Source organism: Falco biarmicus, chromosome Z (genome assembly GCF_023638135.1).
Source record: "Falco biarmicus isolate bFalBia1 chromosome Z, bFalBia1.pri, whole genome shotgun sequence".
Classification (NCBI taxonomy): Eukaryota; Metazoa; Chordata; class Aves; order Falconiformes; family Falconidae; genus Falco; species Falco biarmicus.
In genome coordinates, this window is record NC_079311.1 from 81,228,943 (window position 1) to 81,241,202 (window position 12,260).

The window sequence follows — 12,260 nt, forward strand, 5'->3', positions numbered from 1 at the left end:
GCTGAGAACTGAAAAATTTCACAAGGCAGTCACCAACTAAAACAAAGGCTCCTTGTTTTAAATTAAGACAGTCTTTTTGATTCCTAAATAGCTCAACAAAGTGGCATGTCTTCTGCTGAAAGCAGTTGGTCAAATATGACCCATGAGCTGGAAAATCAGAAATTAAAACATCCTTACTCATTGACTATACTTCTAAAAACATTTCAAGATAACTTTTGATTCTGGAAAAGTATATTCCTCTTTTTTTCCCAGAGAGGCTAAAGAAGAATCGCTGACGAGGGATGGACACACGGGCTCTGACCGACTGGGGCCGAAACCCTTTCCTGGTGCGCAGCCCAGCATCTGCCTTTACAGACCTCTCCCAGGCGTAAAAATAGAAAAATGCCAGTCAGAAGGCACTTTTTTCCCAATATCTTTACGTTCAGCTAATGCCTAATATACACCTGCAATGACTATGCTCCTTTTAATAAACAACACCTGCACGGGCAAAAATGGTTGCGAGTCTGTTGCATAATGGCAGAGAAATATATGCAAAAACTCTCGGAAAAAAAGGGTTATCGATTCAATGCGAATATCCTCTGAAAAGAAACGTAATTTTATTGAATGTCTTAGAGCATTTCAGAATGAAACAGCGCTAACCACAGAAATTCTCTTCAGTCATATATTTTTATCACGTATACGTTTTAACATAAAGACAGACCTGCTAAATCTGTGCATGGTTTATCCATATGTCGGGTAGTCTGAAAGACTTAGAGCCATCAGCTGTATAAATTCCTATACCCAGCCTACTACATTTCATTTGACTTCAAAACAAAACAAAACAAAACGTATATAAGACAGCATTTGCAAACTATTTTAAACAAGATTCACTTTAGGAGCATAAAACATACACATACCCTATGTTGTTTTTGTTTTTTCATCCAAACATTTTTCTCTATAAAAAGATGCAGAGGTTTCTACAGGAAAAAAATCCCAAACTTGTATTATTATATTAGAAGGAAACACATGCACCAGTCCTAAAGGCTGTGCGCCTTTTGTGTTGCGAGCCACCCAACGCTGCTCTTTGCCACTAGTTGCACTTTCTAAGGGCTGCTCACTCCTCTTGACCTAACGGGTACCTGCTGGATGGAGCCTGGACCACGCTCCGCATCCCATCCCACAGCCTTGTTGCCCTGGGAAGCCGTGCTAGGTTATAAACAGCTTTCTTGACCACAAAGATTCATTTTTTTTAAGAAAAAACACATCTTAACAAATGTTCACTGCAACTGTCACAGACTCAGTTCTTTGCCCTCTTAAAGGAAAAAAAAAACCCACCACCAACTCACAAACAAATAACCCAACCCAGAGAAAAGCTCCCTCCTTTGTCTGCCATGGGACAGAGACAGTCTTACAAGGTAAAAAAGAGGTGGGTTTCTGCTTGCAGGGGCCTCACCGAGCACTACAGGAAGGAAAACTAAGGTAAAAATATATATGTACTTATTTTGAGATGCTTGTAAAAGGAACAATGGGCATTTATTACTGTTCAGCCTACATGTCACACTGCTAATGGCCTGCAACAAAGAGAGAGATAAAACGTTTACAAACCACAATACCATCGATTACACAGCCTTCGGAGCTCGCCTTTGCTCCAAATTGGATCTTAGAAACGCGATGAATTATTAGGCATCCAAGTTAATATTTACCAGTAAGAAACGATGAGCTTAAAAGCCAAGTGTGACATTTATCAAACTCCTCTCCAGCCTTTAGCTGGAGGTTTAAGGGGTGTCCACGCTGTCGGCGGGCAGTGGGCTGGCTTTGGGTGCGAGCAAGACAGCAGGCACCATGCAAGATGTTGCAGATCTTTGAGCTCATCTCTATAAATCCTATATAGAATGCGTATTCTGGCATTATAGCATCTACTGTACTCCCAGACCCATGCAGTTTGTAGTTTATTTGTTTCGTAATAAAACAAGCTAGTAATATATCAAATTTGCCAGTTGAATGTTAAGAGTTGGAGCTAAAAACAATCACAGAAGGGGGGACAAAAAAAAAAAAAAGCAGCATAGAAAATCCATTTTCCCATTGAGCCACACAGCTGTATTTGTCATCAATAGCCATGTTTTTGCTTTTCTCGTTGTTACACACAATTCTGTCTTCTTTCTAGCAATTTGTAAAACAAGTCACCGACTAGTGAATCCTGTCTCCAAAATCTGAATAACTAGACAAAGAATTAAAGCTGGTTAGGGAGAAAATACACACATACTATGACAAAGTAATATCCATATGGATATGATATTACCCCCCCCGGAAAAAAACAAATGTTGTTCCTATTGCAGACCTGAAATTTTCCTTTCCAAATGAAAATCACTTGAATTTCACTTAAATATTTGTTTCAGACCCAATAGATAGGGAATAAATTTACATAAAGCTATTTTGTTTTTCCTTTGTTACAGAAACAGGTGAGATTAGAGTATGACAGAGTGCTGCATTTTACTAATAGAATGTTAATTCAGATTAAAGGAAAATGGCCTTGAAGCCGGTAATCCGAAAGGCTCTGAAATCACTGATCAGGGAAAAATACCTCAGAAATGGCGTTTTTTTATTTTTATTTTTTCCTGACAACCTGGATTTTTTTTTTTCTTTTTTTGACATCTTAATGTTATGCTGCAATCCAGTATCAAACATATCATCACAGGGATGTTGCAGGCAAGTGAAAAATGGGCTTAGATGAAAACAGATTAAACTCCTTTTCTGAACGATTGCCAGCCATTTGTGGGTCGCGCTCATATTGGAGCGTTGCTGCACGCCCAGCTGCAGCCCTGCGCGCTTCTCCCAACCTGCGTGATGTATGGCGACAGCGGGACATATGTTCCCCTCGCTGAAAGCCTCGGAGAAGCATTGCACGGGCAGGATTGGAGGCAAACCGCCGCATTGCATGCTGCCGCATCCCTGAGTCCTCCAGCTTTCTCCCACCTGCCACAACACCGAGGCTTCTCCCCCTCAGTGGGAGAGAGGATGAGGAGCATGGATGAAGGCTGAGACCCTCACCATTCCCAGCGTCTGCGGGTGTAGCCAGCTGGGCAGCATCGCACCCTCAGTGCTCACCCTCCAGCCAGTGAAGCTCCCGGCCAGCCTGGTCCTGCCTCCACATGCTCCGGGGTAGACCTGGGAGCCACTGGGAACACGGCCACGTTTACATTTCTTACGTGACTTCAGCTTGCCCAAAAGTTATAATTTTAAAAACAAGTCCTTTTCACAGTACCAATTCACGTGTACAACGAGAATACAGGCACTTTTATCTAGAAAAACCAGAGTCCTGCTATTTTTCACAATATTGCTCTGTTTCTTAAATTAAAATTCTTTACACTTTTAAAGATCAAAGCTTGTTTGCTTGCATTGCTCGCATTTAGGCCTCTCTGGCTCTCCCTGTGAGCACGCTTCTCTGCATTGTTCCCTCTGCTCTGGCACTGACGTCTCCGTGGGCTGGGCAAGGAGGTCAGGGAAGCAGTGGTCCAGGGGGCCCCCGGCCACCACTCAGCGCCCGCATGTGCACTCAGCCCCACAGCACCTGCTCTGCTGGGCTACCACCCATCAGGTGCCTTCTGTCCAATTCCATGGGGTTTTCCCCGAAAAAGAGCAGAAAGGAAAGTGTACTGTGACCTTCCTCATCACTACAAACTTCCCGCGTGCTGTGCGTGCACCCAACGCAGTGATTTGCAATGCTGGACATAAAGCGTTAGGCTTGCCCATGCTTGGTAGTGCCTGACATCCTCCTCATCCTCCTGTCAAATACGTGCTCTTCTCCTATCCCTCAAAACCCATCTCTGTTTGACTTTCCGACATCTATTCCCTTGCAAATTTGCAAACAAAGCAACCTGAATTTGTTGAAATCACATCTAATTTATGCGGAAACAGATGAATAGGAGGTAATTTTGTTCAGAGTTAAAAAAAAAAAAAAACACAACAAAACCCCACAGAATAAACCCAACAAATATCTTAACTGCAACTGTCCTGTTTTCCTCTCCTTGAGTAAAATCACAGGATACAGGATTATATCTCATCATCCAGATTTCAGCTGCTCTTACATGATCTATCCTCAGTTTATGAATTTTCACTTAAGTTAACTAAGTCATGCCGCATACACATCTGAATCATTTCTTTGTTATTTCCTTCTGTGATTTCAATCCTCTGTTTTTAATCAAATTATGAAACTAAATTTCCACTTATCATGTGACTATCAGGGCATCTGTTCATAATCTGTCCAATTCCTACAAATACTCCCTTCTTTGGCTTTTAGAAATTTGGCAGCTCTCTGTAAAATCTTCTGTGTCATTTACGTCCAGTATTTCTCTCTAATGCCAAGTGTAAATTGCAACCCATTGATGGCAAACACAGAGAAACAATTTCCCTGGGTTTCAGAGTGTGTTTTCAAGCTAAGGTACTGTTTTCCTTTTTTACTCAACCACTCATAATTCTTAGAAGTATTTGCAGAAAAATTTTGACTTTTAGAGAACAAAGGATCTTCTCTCACAGAGATTTAATTTTTCACAGAGATTTTTTTTTTCAAGAACACTCCTATGTATGAAGTGAGAGAAATTTTAATATGTTTATTTTATTTTCTCTATCTGGTAGCAAATAACCTTTTTGTTTCATTTCTTCTGCCTTGTAGGGCAACACCTTCAGATAGCTGTGCACAGTGTTCAGCAGTTTTCTTTTGACTTTGACCTTTTCCATTAAAAAATGCTTGCAGGTATTATCAAATAATTTTTCATGTTCAACCAACCCTTGTGCATTAATGTCATCAGTATTAGTTCTCTAGGTTGGGGTTTTTATTATTTTTTTCACTAGCTCTTCGTCTGCATAATTTAAAATTGCTCTTTAAGTTTACACCTTTCTGGAGTCATTTTTCCCAGTTGTGCTTTTTGAGCACCGACTGTAATATCAGCAAAACAACAGCAATTTTCGAAGTTTGTTTTCTGGTTTCGGCACCGTTTCGTGGGCATGCGCTCTTAAACGTGGCTGAGGTTCAACCCCCTCTGGCCAGGGAGGATTTTGTTTGTTCCTGTGCTTGTTCTCGTCACCTATTTCTGGTATGCAGGAGAAAATAATTTGTAACTTCTTACCTAATTTTTCCCGCGTTTACTTGTCGCGTTTGCTTGCTTCTTCCCATCCCTTCATTCACCATTAGGCATGATGACTCAGATTATTATACTGCTGCTTGATTATCACTAAAGGTTAGTTACTTGTTTGCATTAACGATCCCCATCTTTCACATTTACAGTGAACGATCTCACCATCAACTGCACAGTCTTTGCTGTTTTTCTAAAGATTTAGTATATGAAAATATTTCATTCCCTATAGTACAGGAGAAAAATGGATAAAATGTACCCCAACTGAACAAGTAAAAGGCAGAAAAATTTCACAGGGAAGAAGGGACTTTCTCCTCCACTAAGGAGTTTTGCAAAAATACAGCATTTGCTCAATTTATGGTTTTCTGTGGTACAGTTTATGCTTGAATCCTTGGAGCTGGAAATAACCTCTTTCACTACAGTTCACATGGAAAAAATCCTAGTGCTGCAAGGATCAGTGAAACATGGCATTCTATATGCTTATATTTGATGTGTAGCGTATACGTAGGGATGCATACACACACACACAGAGGATACGGGGTGTCCCATAACCCACCCGCTGGGCCAGCCCAGCACTGCTGCCACCTCCTCCCCAGCAAAGCACCAACCGGCTCCTTTGTGCTCGCTCGGAGGCAGCGATAAGGACATTCTCTCTGCTTTATTATTAATCTTTCAGAATATAGTTTTCACTTACCCGCTGAAATTTAGCCAGATGATTACAGTGTTTAAAAACACATGCTTAAATACAGGTAATACTCATATAAATATGTCCCAGTGAGTAAGAAGCACTAAAATGGGACAGTCTTGGTGGTGGCTGGGGAAGGGGGGTGGGATGGGGAATGTGCCATCGTGTTCACCCTCAAAGGGCCTCGAAAAACCCATAAAAAACTAACAAAGCTGCTGGGTTTCTTACTGCCCAGAAGGGCTGGTGTTTGCTGAAGGTGGCTGGGCGAGATGAGACCGAGCAATGAAAGGCACTTGGGTCAAAACTCAGCATGTTACGGTTAGGAAGTTCTCCCGTGCTGCTAAGTGTGCCCATAAAAAGAGTTAGGTTGGGGTTTTAGTCGTTTTTGCAACATCCTGATGTTGCAGACAGCCGAGGCGCAATGCGGTACCCACTCTGGTGCTTGCAGCGGCTGGAGCCGCTCCGCGTGGCTCCCAGCGAGGATTATCCCTGCGCTGGGGCTGCTCCAGCCGCTGCAACCTGCTCCCAGCACAGCCCCGGGCCCCGGCTGGATTAAACACCGACTAGAGCACCTACAGCCCCGCTCTGCCTGAGGAAATAACCTGTGATTGCTCTGGGCCCCCCGCTCTGTAACAGCGCTTTGCCAGAAAGGAGCCGGGGAGGCCAAATCCAGGGTGCTGTGCAAGAGCCCGGTGCTGGGAAGCTCACCCCAGGATGGTCTGCCTGCAGGCAAGCGCAGGGAGAATCCAGTGCCTTGGCCCTTGACAGTGCTCACATGCCTTTGCATACCATCGTACCATGCGATAATGTTTAAAACTCTTTGCAATCAAGAAAACGAAGCGAGCTTAGAGCAACCGCAGTTACTCCGTTTGTACAAAACCACGGAGCCAGTACGGCTTAGCGGGAACGTTATCTGAGGCACAATCAGTAGAGACATTTTACAGGAGAGAAGATTTGGTCTGGAATTAAACAGCCCTCAGTTTAGCCCAGGATAAACCCCCTGAAGTCACCAGGGGCCTCCTGGGTGTTAATGAGGAAAGAATTTGGCCCACAGACAGCAGCTGGATTTTCGGGGATGGCTGAATATAGTGAAGCATTGTCTGCAGTATTTTTACAGTGCTGCTGGAAAAGAGGCTTGCCACATTGTCAGAGCTCGGCTCGTCTACAGCATCTTCCACATTTATCAAAAAATCCCTCTGTACCTATTCCACTCAAAAATCCAAGCTGAACACACATGGTAAGCTGCTTCAGGTATGGAAAAGTGTACAACAGCAGAAGATTCATGTACGGTAAAAAAAGGACACTGTCAAAACTTACATAGGGTTGAATAATAATCAGATAAACCCAGTACATACATGTATGTGTATATATACATAGGAACTGCTCACTACGTTATGAAACATGTCCTGGTGCCCTTGTTTTTCCTCCCAGTACACAGATACCTGTATTTCCATGCAACACTGAAGTTTAGAACATCTCGAAGTGCCCACTTTTTCCAACATCTCCAATCCTATACCATCTGGTAGGTACCAGCATTGTGGTCACTTATGGAGGGGGAGATGGACAGGAGGCAGTGAGGATTGAAGACATGTCAAAATGAATGTTGTGCAGAGAATGACATTTTTGCACTGTTATTCCCTGAGAAAAATACTGAAGACTTGCTGGCAAGAACTGCTTCGTTAAGCTCTGCTTTTCTTCAGTTCAAGTAAGCACTTCAATATGATTCAGTAAGGATGTCCTACCACTACTTGCTTCAAAATGTTCCTCTCTGGCAAATTATGACAAAGCCTAAAAAAAGACCCGTTAACCTAAGAAGTCGATTTCATCACTCTTCCCTGTGTAAGCGTTTGACTACAAACAGCTTACAACAAAAATCCTGGCTCAAGTTGTCTCAGACAGGGTAAAATTACCTGACATGTCTCAGTCTTAAAAAGGTGTTTGGTGGCTGAATTCCCGTTTTTAATGATATAATTATTGTTTTCCCTTTGAATATGAGAACACAGGAAAGGCTTACAGAAGTTCAAATGCATGGGAAACAGCACTTCTCTGAAGTTTTGTTAGTAATATTTTTAACCAAAGAAAAGTTACCATAAAAACATCCAAGAGACCAAAGAAACTTCCTGTCCAAAAGAATAACAAAACCCATGCAAAATGCTTTAGGTGCCTCAGAGGATGTTTTTTTAAGCTTCTTACTATTCATCAGCCTGAAAGATAAACAATGGCCTCCCCCTTTTTGATGGTGAAGCAAGATTTTGCAGGGAAAAAAAATAAATTATTCTCAGTGTAAAAGCCACTTGCACGTCCTCAGATGATCTAGCATCATACAAGGCTGACGGCTGGCTTGGAACTGCGCCACACAGGTTTGGAAAGGATGCTTAATTGGTCCGTTCCAACCCAAACCACTCTCCAATTCTGTGATTAATTAGTTAAAGCTCACACATCTAGGCGAAAGAGCATGCGCCGTTCCGGGGTAAGGAGTAGAGAAGTGAAACCTCAGTCACTCGTTGCAAAGGAAGCTGAGGGAAGAAGTGTGACTCGAAGCTAACGGTACACATGAACTGGAAATAAATCACGCTTGGGCGCCCAAGGCAGCAGTGTGCTGCAACCTGGCAAAGCCCCAGCAGGTGCCCAGCCCCGACCCACCGTCCACAGCCCTCCCGACTCCCCGTGGCAGGGAAGAGCCCTCCCCAGCTGGAGAAAGGATGGGTGTATTCCCACTCGAATCAGGCAACAACTGAAAAACTCAGGTTCTTTCCAGAAGATCAGCCACGAGCTTCACGGGACCTCAGTGAACGGTTAGCTACACATGATGTAAAGATACGGCACTGGTGTACGTTGCCATCACTTCTTGGGAAAGGGCTATTAATTATTTACACAAGCAGTTTGAGTATCAAAAACGTGTTTCATGTTACAGGACCCTTATGTTTTCAGTGTTATAAAGTCACATTTATTTTTTACAGAACCATGTTATGTAAATACGCCTTAAACCAACTAGTGACACTCGTGGTATTTAAAATAGGAACTTTCTTTTTTCCTCTATTTTAAATTTCCCTCTGCTACTCGCAATCTTTTCCCACACAGCTAAAGTACACGGGAAACTGCTATATGCTAACACAGCATATAGCTGAGGCTCAATAAAGTGCAAAGGCATATTTGTTTCAAGGAAAGTCTGCAAGTTTAGGTCACCTTGCGCTTAAGACAAGACAAAAAATTAGTCACCCTACAACAAGAACAGAATTGGCAAATTCAGCTGCTATGAGAAACTGGAAGGGCAAAAAAAAGCACCTTTTTGTGCTGACACAGGTCAAAATATAACAAGCTGGTATTTCAGTGAGGCAGAGCACAGCGTGCCACCCCAGCCCACAAACTGCCTCCCAGCTAGGTCAGCACTGCGGAGGGAAAACCAGCGCTTTCAAGTGAAAATGAAGACTGCAGGGATTTGAGGAAAAAACAAAACACAAAACACCCCGGTCACATCCATGTTGCTGCGGCGTGTGCCGGGAGCTGGCCACCGTGGCAGGGAGGGCCCCCGAGGCCCTGTAACCTGCACCAGGCATTGCCTGTGCTCAACACCTTCACATTCCTGGTCTGTCCCTTTCTTTGGGATTGTCTCCTTAGTAGGCAGTGCCCTTCCGATGTCTGCCCGTGCCTGCACACCCTGGATTAACGCAGCACTTTCCTGCGCTCACCTGGGATTTCTTACTACAGGTAGATGCACTGTAAATACAGTAACGATATTCTCCAAAGTAACGAGCAACAGGACCAGAGGAAATGGCTCCCAGTTGTGCCAGGGGAGGTCTATTTTGGGTGTTAGGAAAAATCCTGTCACGGAAAGGGTGGCCAAGGCCTGGCACAGGCTGCCCAGGGGGATGTTGGAGTCACCAGCCCTGGGGGGATTTAAAAGACATGTAGATGTGGTGCTCGGGACCATGGGTTAGTGGTGGGCTTGGCAGTGGTGGGTTAGTGGCTGCACTTGGTGATCTGAAAGATCTTTTCCAACCAAAATGATTCTATGAAGAAATACAGACAGCAACACTTCACCCTTACAGTACAATTTTCATCAGTTCACATCGTCTCTATTACACAAAATAGAGCAGATTTTCCTCCCTCCTTTGTGCACGGCAGAGGGGAGGAGGATCTATACTACCAGGCAGCAACATTTTACGTTGCCTACGTTGCAGAGAGAAGTGTTGCTCCGGCTCTGTGATACAGCCGCACGAGCCAGCGTGTCAAAGCAAGTGCTCGTGCGGGTTGGTGCTGAGTTGAATAAGCCAGTATGGGACTGCACAGGGACATGCTTTCCCCCTGCGTCTTCTCTTCTCCTTTACATAGTGCCTTGCACTTGTGGCACTAATACAAGATACAGCAACGCTTACATAGTCACAAAGATGCAGAAAAGAGCTAGTCTGCAGCTCTGCTCCACAGGGCTGGTACCACCACTGCAGACCAATGCCAGGGATGAGAGTTGTCATAAAATTTGTAATTAATTTATCTGAAATAAATAAATAATAATAAAAAAAAAATCAAAGCCACCATGCTGGATTACTCTACAGCAAAGAAATGCCACTGAACAGAAGCACAGAGGACAGCAAAGTTTCAGAGGTACTGCTTTGTTCTGGATTTGATTTAACATCCCACGGAAATAGGTGCAGCAACTCTTGCATCAATAAAGAAATGAAGCGGAAAAAAAAAAAAGAGACAAAAGTTACACAGCAAAATTTGTAAAATCAGGTAACTTCAGAAGAAGATTCTAGTAACTGGAAAACTAAATGATACTGGCACAGCATCACTGTTCTCCTACCCAGCCACAGCAGCAAGAGTACATGAGGAAGAAGCCTCATTCATCCTTGCTGGGCTACTTAAAAGTACACAGCCAAAGGGATCTTCCGATTATACATTTGCAATTCCAAAACTCTCTGTGCTGTTCTACACGTGTGTGATCACATCAGATCTCTCGTTAGGATATGAGGATGTGCCATGTGCCCATAGAATATGACAAGCAGTAGAAATTCCCAATGTGACTCCAGTATCTCCTGCCTGGGGATGAAGAAGGATACAGCTGCGACAGAACTCTGCTGATGCTGCCAGAAGAGCAGAGTGGTGACTTGCACTAACTGCAAATGTAGCTTCTCACAGGTCTTCCAAAGCTGAGCTAGGAATCAATCATTTCACACAGCCTGTCCAAGCCTGGTCATCGTGCAATAAAACTTCTAAAAATGATTGATTTAAACTAGAAATACATATTAAAAAGAAAATAGTAAGGATTCATGGAAAATTGTCATCCTTCCATGCTCAAGACTTAAAAAAAGGGGAGCAGTGAACCAGGATGCAACTCCTGAGTAGTGTTTTGGATGACAGTCACTGCACGGGCATTAGAAAAAGGCAGAGGAGCTCTGTCTCCAACAAGACATAGGCAGAGGGTAAGGCATGAGCTACTCTTCTTGATGATGCAAGATGACCTTACAAAACCTTCGTCTGAGATTCTTAACATTTTCTTTTCCAGGACCAGAAAGGCAAGCAGGATTTTTGAACTGTGGAAACAACCTATTTTGTATCTTCTGGTTGGCAAGAGACAGATGAAAGGCTGTGTCGGCAAGCTGCAGCAGCCCATCACTCCTCCCATAGCAGGGGAAGACGTGACAGTAAAGGTGCCATAAAACAACGGGCAGATTCTTGCTGATTTTCTCTGTAGATGGCTACAGTATGCTGGGCAGTTAATTGCCATTTTTTGCATTACATAAACTAATAAAAATAACTCTCCAAAAATCAGATTTGTCACAGCACCTTGTTATGCAATGTAAAGGTAACACTGTATATTACAGTGTATGTAAAAAGAGAGACAGAGAAATACCCAAGTGAGTTGTATTTCAGTGATACAGTTGGTTTTTATTAGGATTTATAAGCATTTTTCCCCAGACACTTTTGAAAGACAAGGATGTGGGAAATATCCATAATTCTAGCTGTAGTATAGCCTGTATCTTTACTATTTAAGAAAAAATGTTTTTTCCTGACAGTCAACCAGGATCCACTTCCAAAGGAAGAAAATAGTTAAAAAAAAAAAAAAAGACAGACCTATAAACACACAGACAGATGGCTATATTCTGTCATTAACTTCCAAACAAAATAAAAATATTAACTTCTCCATTGTTGCTAAACATACTGCAGCAAGACTTGAATGCCTGGCAGACATTCACCTCATCTGCTGCAAAGGCATAAAGAAATACCTTGCTCCTGTGTTATTATTATTTATTATTTGTTAAGCACCAACAATGTGTTCGGCACTTTTCAAAGCCAGAGGAAGGGTGTGTGTGTGTGGGGAAGCGCTTTAAAAATGCTGCTCCCAAGCTCAATAAGGCTGAGAACACAAGATGGAGCAGGATGGCTGCACGGGGGAAGCCCAGGCTGCAGCCAAATGAAATACAGGCTTGAGGGGCAGGCATGAAAGGGCTCAGACCCTGCCCCTCCAC

The 12,260-nt window shown here is 43.2% G+C and overlaps 1 protein-coding gene across 22 annotated transcripts in view; it reads right to left on the reverse strand.

The window, feature by feature from the left end:
• The window catches only part of TCF4 (transcription factor 4), a 240,339-nt gene that overhangs the window by 96,299 nt on the left and 131,780 nt on the right, over positions 1–12,260 (reverse strand). For 13 of the 22 annotated variants that reach the window (XM_056323838.1, XM_056323839.1, XM_056323835.1 and 10 more), the window contains one exon: positions 897–956. The exons of the other annotated variants lie outside the window; for them this stretch is intronic. In XM_056323838.1, the coding sequence (XP_056179813.1) occupies positions 897–956 (60 nt within the window). The remainder of the gene's footprint in view (positions 1–896; positions 957–12,260) is intronic. 22 annotated transcript variants of the gene reach the window in all.